The sequence below is a fragment of the Nansenia antarctica genome (assembly GCF_963989245.1).
Source record: "Nansenia antarctica genome assembly, chromosome: 15".
NCBI lineage: Eukaryota > Metazoa > Chordata > Actinopteri > Argentiniformes > Microstomatidae > Nansenia > Nansenia antarctica.
This window is the reverse complement of record NC_137685.1, coordinates 23,773,494-23,786,185: the sequence shown is the minus strand read 5'-3', so window position 1 is coordinate 23,786,185 and position 12,692 is coordinate 23,773,494. Positions and strand designations below refer to the sequence as shown.

Below are 12,692 nucleotides of genomic sequence, written 5' to 3'. Positions count from 1 at the left end.
CTGCAACTAACGATTATTTTGGTAGTCGACTAATCTGTCGATTATTTTTCAGATTAGTCGCGATTAGTCGTGTGGCCGCGGCAGTGGCCGCGGGCTCCAGTGCATGTTGTACCTCACCTTCTCAAGTCTGCACACCTGTGAATGTCACCCGGACTCAACATAATTGAAATAGCATTCACTTATCAAGCATCATTCATGATCATCCACCATGACTACCTGGTATTTTAATAGCGACCACCCCTCACTTCATTTCATCTTGCATTCTCCTGGCTTCAACATGGAAAACCCCTGCTACGTAACGTTACATACAAGCGCCTCTGTCTGTCACACGCGTGCCACAGGGCAAATAAATTAATAGCACAAACGCTCATAGCATGTACAGCCCTGTCCATGAGACGTTGTTTTCCAACATGTAACAGTAAAGCTAACATAAACATTACGACCCTAACAATATAACGTTAGCCAGTTGGCTAACAACGTTAGCTTAAACTTACCCAGCTGATTCTTGCATGGCTCCCTGGTGCTTTCTTTTTTTTTTTTTTATACGATGCGTCGACACTAAAATTCCACGTCGACGAGTTTTTATGATCGACGTCGTCGATTATGTCGACTAATCGTTGCAGCCCTAATACACACATGCGGATACACATGCGGATACACACATGCGGATACACACAGGTCGGGGAACCATCAGGGGTTTTCTGCAGATTCGCTGTGTCAGCGCGGCGAAAAAACACAGCCCCGGAGGAATACAATTAAAAACGAAATATTCCTGTGTTCCACCAAACAAGGAACCCAAAACCATTTAAATGGAAATGATCAGAGTTTCCCTTCGAATGTACGAATGCAGAGCGGGGGGACATGTTCAAGACAGCGCCCAAAGAGACCCCATTCTGTGTAAGCGGGGGCAGCTGATCTGAATAGCTTGTTGAATCGCATGTTTTCCGAAACATGCAGCCCACAAAAAACGGACCAAATTGCTTTAGAGTAGGGTCATGAGAGACCCACATGTATGTGCGCAAGCACTGAAAAAGTGAGTTTTTCATAATATTATTTTATAATAAGACATCCCAAACTTTCTCCAGATTATAAACATGTTAAAATGCCGACCATGTTGGACAGGGTCATTCCAACGTGTGCAGCCTCCGCTCATTGACATTCGATTGATTGACAGTTCAACTATCAGTTGCACAGCACGTTAAGTCTCTTACGTTTCATGGTCCCGGCCTCCTCGTCCTCCTCGTCAGAGTTGATGACCATGGTGCCCAGCTGAGACACCATGGTGCCCGCGTCGCTGTGTGAGATCATGGTCCTGGCGCTGCTGTTCGTTAACGAGCCCGCCGCCCGGATGGTCCCGGCATCGCCCGTCCTGGCGCGCACCATCGTCCCCAGGTCCACTTCGTCCTCATCCTGATTCGGGGCGAGAGAGAGAGAGAGACAGCCGAAGAACACGGTCACCATCAATCTAAGCCACTTGCAGTCATGCAAAGTTAGCGTAGCGTGGAAGAGAATGGTAATGTGTATCACCTAGTGACAGCATTTTAAAGGTTGAACTGTATTTGTGAGGTTGTGTTTAGCTGTGTGGACGAGTTCTGTATGGTTGTGATCATAGTCGTAGGTAGTGTGTGTGTGTGTGTGTACCGAGTTGTCTTCGTCCTCCTCGTGTTCTCGTTCAGCTTCATCTCTCTTCAGTTTGATCTCCATGGCGTCTGTGATGAGGGCTCTGAGGATGCTGCTGGACTTGGCCCCCTTAATGAATGGGTGCTACAGGGGAGGAAATACACCAAAACATTGATACTACACTGTGTGTGTGTTTGTAAGGTAATAGAGTATTGGAGGCTGCGGACGAGAAATCAGTGGACAATCAGGACAGACTCATAATGGATGGAACAGAATGAATCCTCATTCAATGCATTACAATGAGCCGGTCCTCCAATTTCCCCCTCCACCAGACAGGGAGCACACAGTAGCAATGAGTGTCACAGGCAGGGCTCGAAACTGTGACCAAAATAGTTGCATATGCTCCTTAATATTTGACTTTTGAAAGTATTGCTTTTCAATGTTTCGCAATTTCTCATCCACGACAAACTGTGTCAGTAGGTAAGGTACCTGTAGCAGCTGGGTGGCGGTAGCTCTGTTCTCAGGGTTCTTCACCAGACACTGGGTGACAAAGTCTCGAAACGGCTCCGACCACACGTCCGGGTTCCGGAACGTTGGAGGAGGATTGGTGGGAATCATAAATATTGCCTGTAATGACGCTACATTATATTAGACACAATGGACACATAATAATATACAGAAACGATTCCACATTTCTAATTTAGTTCCCTCTGCCACCATTATTGCCAACCCAAAAAAAGACCCACAGATTTGATTTGAGTGGGTACACAATCTTTACCCTGGAAACAGACTTGATTAGATTTTTTATGACATCAGACTGACCCTCATGGGGTGGATATCAGCGTAGGGAGGCTTGCCCTCTGCCATCTCAATGCACGTGATGCCCAGGGACCAGATGTCTGCCACACAGTTATACCCAATCTCCTGGATCACCTCGGGGGCCATCCAGAACGGCGTGCCGATCACAGTGTTCCTCTTGGCCATGGTGTCCTAAGAGCACCAGATTAAGATGATCTATTAGAATGAGCTTCTCAGGATGTCGTGGGAACACATTAATGTAGGACGCAATAAATGACATCTGCGACAGATGTGTGACACCATGAGTAGGGACCGAGATTGATCTTTTCATCCTTGAAAAAGTTCTTGTTGCCTTTTTGTCAGCCTTCTGTTCATGCGGTGTGTGCCTCACCGTGAGCTGTCCTGCCACCCCGAAGTCGGCCAGCTTAGCCTGTCCCTCGGCGTTGAGCAGGATGTTGCCTGCCTTGATGTCCCTGTGGATCTTCCTCATGAAGTGGAGGTACTCCAGGCCTTTCAGAGTCGACTGGACGATGGAGGCGATCTCCTCCTCTGTTAGCTGTCACACACACAGGAGGACAGGACCGACACTGGCATCATATTAACCCTTTGCTTTTACATTTACATTTTAACCATTTACCAGACGCTTTTTATCGACAATTAGAGATTACAGGGGCAGTCTGGAGTCATTTAGGGCCTTACTCAAGGGCACAGTAGTGGTGGTGTTCCGAGGTGGGATTTTAACTCATGATCGAACTCACTATCTACTAGGCCACCACAACCCCCCTTGTTTTGGCCCACTTATTTCCTCTAACAATTCCATCACCTGCAAGATAGCCTACGTACACGCATGTTAATATGTAGTCATGTGGGTTTGTTACCGTTTTGTTACGTAGGCGAATGATGTCAGAGACCGAGCCAGCCGCACAGTACTCCATGACAATCCACAGGTCGCTGTTCTTGAAGTAGCTCCCGTAGTACCTCACCACATGCGGACTGAAACAACACAACATGTATCCTGAGACATCTATTGACCCTCTACCCCCTGTACAGTTTCTCCGGTGTTCCTTCTTCTAGCACGACAACTGCCAGCGGCCCTCATTATTTTGTTCCTGCTATGACTGGTGGATAGATGATTCACTTACTTAGTCAAATGTATTTGTTATAAGTCGCTTTGGATAGGCGTCTGCTAAATGCCATAAATGTAAAACAACCAAATCAATATAGTCTAAGTGTTGTTTCTAATTGCTGAAACCAGTACATGAACGCATGGCGCGTTCTGGCCTGCAGGTGGAGCCAGACTGTGGTGGAGTGTGGATGACAGAGCTGATTGCGGACAGGTGTCAGCAATCAGACTCGTTATCCAGATGGTCTTTTTAACCTGTGTGTGTTTGTTCCCTCGAGACAGTGACGGGGAGTGAGAGAGGCAGAGTGAAAGCAGATCCCGAAAGGGGAGACAGCCGGACGTGGTCGGCAGGACGGCAACCCGCACTCTGTCACCGAGAAGTGTTTCCTCTATATGCAGGCCGCCACGAATGAATTTCCTCCGCCACTAATTGATTCAGACAGTCCACTTTGATTCAGGCTGCGCAGAAAGGCAGCGAGTTATTATGACCGGAGAACAGAAAAAAAGCAGATTGAAGCTAGATTTAGGCCGCTTCCAGACCAACATTTCGTTACGATTTAGGGCGTAGTTATTTACAATATGTTACAATGTTGCAATTAACCTCGTCGTTTATGTTCGCACTGCAATCAAGACTGAATCGCTCTCAACAGGCGCACGACGCGCTTTCAAAATTGTTTTGTGATTGGTCCGAATTTAGCGGGACATTTGGATTTCTCTTTTAGCCCGTCGCCCGTCGTAGATCTGCAAAAAATATTTATAATGGGGGGGGATCCAAGTCACATGATGCGCGAGGTAACTAATCTTCCTGTCTGCTAAACTCCGCTGCTATTGAAATAATAATACATTTTAGCTTCAGGCAGCTAGGTACAATTCCAGACAGCGTGGATAACACAGTCACAGTAAACTGTTTTCGAAGTAATTATGCAGGTGTTAAGGTCATCATTGTTAGACCACCGTTAGCACTAGCGATATCCCCCCCCCCCCCATCAAAAATGCTCTCCTCTAAGGTTAGCTGCGCATTGATAATTTTCTTCGTTTTCAGGCCCAAAAAAAAGTGTCACCTTTTTGCACCCCTGTATACCAGTGCTCAGTATAGAGTATTTTAAATGAACATTCGTAATGTATGTCTCTGATGTTCATGGTCAATTAAATCAGCCTATTTTGTGAAACAAATAATGTTCCCGCTAATGGGTTAACCTAGCATTCTCGCACCTAACGTGCAAGCACCTAGCTTCGAACTATTCATAGCAATAAGAGCGGGGCAAAAATAATCTATTGCCTCTAAAATCACCACGAACAGAACGGCGGAGGTACGGGTAAGCAGGGCTCATGTTGGTGTCCTCAAAGGTAAGAGTTGGTTTTCTTTAACTCAACTGATAGCATTACCTTGCTGTTGTTGTTTACCGAATGCTCCATCTGACTCTCACACTGTGATTTTACTTGTGTAAACAGTTAATGAGTAACGTTAGCCGGTTTTGTGCGTGTACTCTCATGTAGGCCTACTTCGTATTGATCTTTCTGTGTGTGTGTGTGTAATGCGCGTTCCGCATGTTCCGCTGCAGCTGTAGGATATATTGGTATTTGATAACCTTCTAAATAAAATCACCTGCTCGGCTTTAATGACTTAACCGCTATTTAAGAAATTATAATTGTTGCCACCCTCTAGTTTTTGGTGAAACTACGTCTTTGTTTTGAGCGCCAATGCGCGTTTTATGCGCATGCACGCGAAAAATGTTTCGCTCCGCCACTAATGTGAAAAATCCTGGAGGAAACACTGCCGAGTACCATTATTATTATTATTTTGGATAAAAGTAACTGTCCAGCGCGCCAAGGGCGTTTCCTGAGCTGTGCGCTTAAATAAACGAACTGCCTAAACCCGTTCCCCTGTGTCGACCTCCCTCTGTGCCTGAATCTGCTACAGTACACAAATACAATCAAGTGAATCTATTTATCTCTACTTTTAACTTCATAGTAATTGTCAGGGGTGCAAACTGGTGATGGTCCAAAAAGGTGACACTTTTTTTGGGCCCGTAGATGGTTAGCTCTAGCATTAACAGTGGTCTAACAATGATGCGCGTGTAAGTAGCGATGGCCCTGACCTTAACACCCGCATAATTAATGTAAGCAACCTGTTCTTACGTTCCTGCAGGTTACATTTAACAAGTTACATTTAAGACCTTTATAAGACCACTTTTTTTATTTTATTTGTTTTATTTGTTTTTCAGATTTTATCCCTTTTTCACCCAATTTGGTATCCAATTGAACCCAACCTAGCATCCAATTATCCCCTGCCTATTGCGTAGGATCCGCCGCACGACCCCGTGGCCGGCAGCCCCAGAGGAGATCGCCAGGCAGACTAGCTGACTGGCTCCTCGAGCCCAGCACCGTTATTCCGGCACCCCGGGGGCGCTGTTGCGCGACGGATCCTTGTCCGGAAATAGTCCTATACCGCCCTCTGGAGCGGCCGCTCAATATGCCCTGTGTGCCTCGGCCATATCCGGGTCTGGCGAGACCGGGATTCGATCCCAGTCCCCGGTGGGCAGCTTGCACTAGTGGCTAGTGCTTAGACCGCTACGCCACCGCGGGGCTATAAGACCACTTTTAACAGATTTTAAGACCTATTGAGCAAGTATTGGTATTAGACTCACATTCATTGATTATTTTCATTAGCAATGCTGGGTGATCTGTTCTGTTGCATATAGAACAATGATAATGTAAGTTAGCCTACTTTATACATTTCTTAATTCATTTCCATTGCTTCTCAACACAATACTAGATATAATAGCATAAATAACAGAATAAACTCACACACTTACTTAAACTCACTTACACTGCATAGCCTACATACTGAGATATGGCAGACACACACACACACACACACACCTCTCACAGGTACACACACACCTCTCACAGGAGGGCCACACACACACACACACACACACACACACACACACGCGATATTTACTAAAACACACACACCGTTGCTACCACTGCAAGTTTGAAGACATTCTAACTTCACATGCCTACAGTCGAATCGCCTCCTACGGCGATTATCGTATCGTGGCCTCTTGTCTTATCATTTCACGTGGCCAAATATCTGGGTTTTGGGCGCAGCTTAGCCAATGTCACACGAGCAATAAGTGTGCAAGTTTTGTTGTATATGTTGTCTCTCATCCGCACGCGTCGTATTCCCACACAGTGGGTCTGGCAACAATAATACATTTTCCGGTCTGACTTTTTAAATAAAAATAAAATCGATTCTACGCAAGTCTAAAGCACACAGAAGCCATTCAAATGTTTTATTTTGAAAGTCTCGCCCTGTGTCTGATCCTGATGTTGTAGAAGCGAGGTAAAGGGGGACGCGAGACAGTCTAGGGCTGCGTTCGTAAATTCGCTCTGAGAGCGCCGGAGGGCACACTGGGCTCAACGTCATAAAGGGACCAAGTAATTTGGACGAGAGGCATTCCATGACTGCTGGTCAGATTTCCAGAGCGAATTTACGAACGCAGCCTAGAACTAAACCACTCGCCGACTTGTTTTTTTTCATAACACGAAACTTGAAGTTGTAAAGTACCCACTCAATATAATAAACAACAGTTTAACGATCACTAAATACTTAGAATTTGTGGATTGGATTCACTATTCTCGTTTGCCATAGGCTACTGGTAAGGCTTTTGTAAATACTTTTGTTTTGGGACGTGTTTGTGTTTGGGGCTGTATGATCATCTAATTATGTGTAGTTATGTGTTTCTAGCATGTCGATGTTCTATCAGATAAATTTGCTAGAACTAACCTCCATACCCTGGTTCAGAAGAAGAAATCAGTCCTTTGTAACTTACATCGTCGTCCTCAATGAAACTTTTAGGTGGATTGGTTACCCTAGATGGTTTTCGTGACATTTCACAATCACAACATACAGTATATGTACAGAAACTCACTAAAGTATAAAACACCGCTAAAATACCGCTTCTCTTCAAATCACTCTACAGCTCCTATGACGCTTTGAGGTCAATGCATTTGTTTTTTTGGTGAACTACCGTAATAACCCTAAATGGTTAGAGATTGCAACTTCTCTGCTTTCAGAAACTGTTGGATTTACGATTGCACATTATAGTTCAAGAATTACGATAGTTTGAACGAACCCTGTAAAATCCTGTTGAGAAGTTATCGCAACATAGAAATAACTTCTATGTTATTCTATTTTATTACTTCTTACTTACTACTATTCTTATGTTTCTACTTCCATCTTAAGACCTTTTTAAGACGTTTTATTTCAACTGCAGCAGAGTTTAGCAGACAGGAAGATGTTAGCTCGGGCATCATGTGACTTGGATGAGATGAGATGTAGATTTGAAGCCTGCGATTTGGGATACAGCACGTCGGATTCAATGTATTTTCTTGTGTGTCAGTCATTCACACCAATCAGAAGTGCTGTGCTCCACATGTACCAGCCATTGTTCACCAATCAAGAAGTGGCCCACGGTAGCTACGCATACGCCCAACGACAACACTGCATGTGAAACACCCATGAGTGAATCTGTGAAGACGTTTCAGTAGCTAGCAACATTCACAGTGTGTTAAATGGCTTCAGCAGAGCCAGGAGTAACGTTGGACAATTTAGCCCCGAAGAAAAGCAGCACTTCTGTTGTAGGGAAGTATTTCGGGTTTATGACGACAGATGTGCAACAAAAGCAGGTGTTGTGGACGACCTGTCGTCTGAAAAGGCTCACGAAGGGTTAGGGTTAGGGTCTCTGTCGTCTGAAAAGGCTCACGAAGGGTTAGGGTTAGGGTCTCTGTCGTCTGAAAAGGCTCACGAAGGGTTAGGGTTAGGGTCTCTGTCGTCTGAAAAGGCTCACGAAGGGTTAGGGTTAGGGTCTCTGTCGTCTGAAAAGGCTCACGAAGGCGTGAATGTGTGAACCGGTACAGAACCCGATTAAGGCCATATTGCGATTGGAGAATATTCAGAATAAGAACCCTGGCATCTGCCTGTTTGAATAAGAACCCTGGCATCTGCCTGTTTGAATAAGAACCCTGGCATTGGCCTGTTTGAATAAGAACCCTGGCATTTGCCTGTTTGAATAAGAACCCTGGCATTTGCCTGTTTGAATAAGAACCCTGGCATTTGCCTGTTTGAATAAGAACCCTGGCATTTGCCTGTTTGAATAAGAACCCTGGCATTGGCCTGTTTGAATAAGAACCCTGGCATTGGCCTGTTTGAATAAGAACCCTGGCATTGGCCTGTTTGAAACGGAATATTGTGACATGTATACACCTTAATCGGAAAATGACCCTTTTCGGAATATTCAATTACGTCTGCGCATGCTCGATTCGCAGGGAATCCTGTGTTTTGTAGCGATTCGCAATGCCCCTACCCTGGACACTTTTAAATCAGCCCTCAAAACCCACCTGTTCTCTCAGGCCTTTGGCCCCTAGTCTAGTTTTGTCACTCTCGTTGTCTTTGTTTCTTTGCTTTGTTTTTCTGTTCTGTCTGTCTATGAAATCTGTTAAGTGTCCTTGGGTCTGAGAAAGGCGCTATATAAATCTAAGATATTATTATTATTAGCATTAGCATAGCATAATATTAGCATATTATTAGATTGTTAGCATATCACAATACACTTGATAAACCAGTGTTGTGATATTATTTATCGTCTTAGAAACATATTAGCAAGAGGCACTAAAACAATTATCATAAAGTTTATTATGCTCTTTTTATGCGACCTACATTTACACAGATGAATAACATATACATGCCATATCTTGGATGCAGACATAATGAAAGTGGAGAGGAGAGATCGGGAGTTGACAATACTACCGAATGAATGAAGATGAAGGAATTTCTATTATTTTACGGTACTGTGTCACCGTGGTACTGGTATTGTTATATTTGAACAATTTTCTGGGTCTACCAGTACGCGCATTCCCAGTGTACCTGAATACGTGGTTCCATGTGGCCAGAGGTTCTTTTGCCAATTAACATGTAAACGGAATATTCCAGTTGCTACAGCGCATATAAACACCGTATTCAGAATATTACATTAACCAGAATATTGACCTTAATCGGAATATGGTGTGCATGTAAACGTAGTCAATGACTTGAAAGTTGTGTCTAAGACTTGTTGAGAGGAACAAAATGGCAGCTGTTAAAAACATGAATAAATATGTTGTTCCACTTCATATCTTTTAAGTTCTCATCCAATCACCTTTCAAGTATTTTTGAAAGTGCCTGCCCTTTCCCAAACAGCTTCCAATGGAGCGTTCCTAGATGGTTGTGTGAAACAAACCATCGAGTCAGGTTAGTAATGCTCCATCACATGTTTTAAATCTATACATGGTGAATCCTAAACTGAAGCTTAACTTTAAAGCAACCCAACAGAAGTTTCATGTAAGTTCTTTCACTCATAGCTCGGGCTGTGGGGGTGCTAGAGACGGGAGCCAAGTTGTTCTCCTAAGGCCCCTGAACACCTACAAACAAACTGCACGTTGATACGACCTTCCTAGCTGGAGATATGGCCGCACTTTACAATAAACGTCCGTTAGGTCGCATAAAAACAAATTATTGCGCAAAAGCGATATCTGTCCAAAGAATTCGCAATTAGATATTTTCCCCAAATCTTGCAGCCCTAATACCCAGCTCTGCTCTATGTTTTCAAGAATAGTTACTCACCCTTTAGTAAAATGACATAGGACAGAGGAGGAGTTTCACCTGTTACATTGCTGCATAATGGAGATCTCCTTGATGATCTCCTGCAGGTCTGACTCAACAGGGACCTGCTTGATGGCCACAATCTCCCCTGTCTCCTTGTAGTGTGCCTTGAACACGCTGCCATAGGACCTGCACACCACACACGCGGAGAAACATCAAGGCAAACAAAGAAGAATTTAAATCAAAACAATTCTATTTGACAGGGGCAATGTACAATAAACATACTCAACGTAAACGTTCCAGTTAAGAGTTAGCTGAGTTGAGTTCAAGTTATTGAAAACGGGATCTATATACTTCACGATGAAAATGCTGAGCAGTCATGACACATTACAATATAATTACACATAAAACCAGTCCAAACCGTGTCCAAAAATACCAGTGTACCGGACTTTTTTATTTTATTTTTGTTACATAGGAAGTGACGTGTGTGAAGTGTGAACTTCCCTTACAGTGCTGTTCAATATCAATAAGGAGCCTGTTGTGACTCATGTGTGCAGTGTTTCCCACAGGGTTTTGTGAGACTGTGGCAGGTGGACCACATATTTCAAAAAATAAAAAGTCTGGATTAAAATTGTCGACGGTGGGGGAGGGAGGGAGGGAGGGAGGGGGTGAGGGCGCTGCAAACCTTTTCACAAACCTGCTAGAACACTTTGCGCAACAGCGCGGGCAGGGCTGAACAATGTGCTAAAAATACTTTACATTCGTTATGAAACGTTATGGCGGGACAGATTAAACTGTGTCTTGTCTATGTATAGGAAACACTGATGTGTGACTCCCTCAACGTACTCACACTCACTGATCCTACGGGGAGATCTAAGACATCATGCTACTACAGCACACTGGTTGCCGGGCAGGAAGTTGAGTAACAGGAAATGAGGAACCATGTAGCATTTATGATGAGCGGCCGAGGGTAGCACTTCACTAGCCTCACTGTAGCTCTTCCTCTAGTGTGTGTGAGAGAGAGAGAGAGAGAGAGAGAGAGAGAGAGAGAGAGAGAGAGAGAGAGAGAGAGAGAGAGAGAGAGAGAGAGAGAGAGAGAGAGAGAGAGAGAGAGAGAGAGAGAGAGAGAGAGAGAGAGAGAGAGAGAGAGAGAGAGAGAGAGAGCATCCAGGGACCACATGGCACCTTAAGTAGCTGTCAGAATGCTCTTGTCAGAAACATGTGCTAGGACACTCACCCTTCGCCAAGTTTCTCCAGCACATCGAAGACTTCCTCTGGCTGCTTGGTCAGACTGTCCTCACTCAGCTTCTTTAACTGCCTGTGGGTGGAGAGAGAGAAAGAGAGGAGAGAGGAAGAGAGAATAGAGGCTTCATTTTGGATACCAAGTCTTGAGATCATGGGAAGTTAAGCTCTTTCAAAAACAACTAAATGTGGGACCCAAGAATCACCAGTGAAATAAAAATATTGTTAGTGAAAATCTCTCAAAAAAAAGGTCATCTAAAGTTTGAGTACCAAACTAAAAGCAGGAGCTCTGACGATGAAAATAGATCAAACGCAAAGCAAGAGTCTTTGAGTAACGATTCCTATTTTGACAAAAGAAACACAGAGGTCTGTCAACATAATTAGATGAAGAACATCAAATGACTGTACTTGTCATTTGTCAGCAGGCTTATCTGTCCTATTCCAGTTCTTATTATAGACTGTAAACTGACAACAAAACACAGGAAAGCTTTGTCTGCAGAACAAAATACCTCAGATGTAAGTGTCATAATGATACTGGCTAGTGAGGCTACACTGAAGGAGCAAAGACAGCCTGGGAATGACTTTCACATCTTCGAATTTCCAAGTAAATTGTTGGTCATATTAACCAACATAGGAAATGACTGGCACTGCCACCAATGGGCGCTCCTGATAACATTGTGGCAAAGGTGACCCGACACTTCTCGGCCTAATGCACTGCTGTGGCCCGCTTTAAATGTTGTGTTGGAATCGTTCTGACTAACACCTACTGATGTATACTAACACCTACTGATGTATACTTTGCCTAAAAAGTCACCTTCACATGAATGTCGATGTACTACAATAGTCATAACACTAAATTCAGCAAAAGACAGACTTATTGTACAGTCGCACTCATTAAGCTATTTGCAATGTCTATGTAATTTCCAGAGGGTTTCTTTCCTCCAGTTCAGTCCAAACTGTATGTCAGAGAGTACATGGTGTGTAAAATGTCCTTGATGCCACATCATGTTTACATCAATGGAGCCATAAGACCAGACGACATGAAGTTGACATCAGTGGAGGCATTAGTCTACCGTTGAGAATTAGGATCAGTGACATCTAGGATTAGTTCAGAAATAGGATACAGGATTTGGATTGTATCTCTCAAAGAACAGAGCAATCCTCTTATTGTAATGGGAGATGATAGAGATGATAGAGATGGTAGAGATGATAGAGATGGTAGAGATGGTAGCCACCACGTTCACCTGTATCTGGACTAACAAG

The 12,692-nt window shown here is 44.0% G+C and overlaps 1 protein-coding gene across 2 annotated transcripts in view; it reads right to left on the bottom strand.

Moving 5' to 3' along the window:
- Positions 1 to 12,692, bottom strand: part of LOC308170702 (serine/threonine-protein kinase 4-like) — a 37,577-nt gene that overhangs the window by 24,274 nt on the left and 611 nt on the right. For both annotated transcript variants that reach the window (XR_013937798.1, XM_080545532.1), the window contains exons 2-9: positions 11,425 to 11,505; positions 10,248 to 10,376; positions 3,297 to 3,411; positions 2,810 to 2,974; positions 2,443 to 2,610; positions 2,110 to 2,247; positions 1,642 to 1,764; positions 1,212 to 1,410 (exon numbers count right to left, since the gene is read on the bottom strand). Coding sequence is in view for 1 of the 2 variants with exons in the window: in XM_080545532.1 (XP_080401658.1) it covers positions 1,212 to 1,410; positions 1,642 to 1,764; positions 2,110 to 2,247; positions 2,443 to 2,610; positions 2,810 to 2,974; positions 3,297 to 3,411; positions 10,248 to 10,376; positions 11,425 to 11,505 (1,118 nt within the window). In the remaining variant the exon portion in view is untranslated. The remainder of the gene's footprint in view (positions 1 to 1,211; positions 1,411 to 1,641; positions 1,765 to 2,109; positions 2,248 to 2,442; positions 2,611 to 2,809; positions 2,975 to 3,296; positions 3,412 to 10,247; positions 10,377 to 11,424; positions 11,506 to 12,692) is intronic.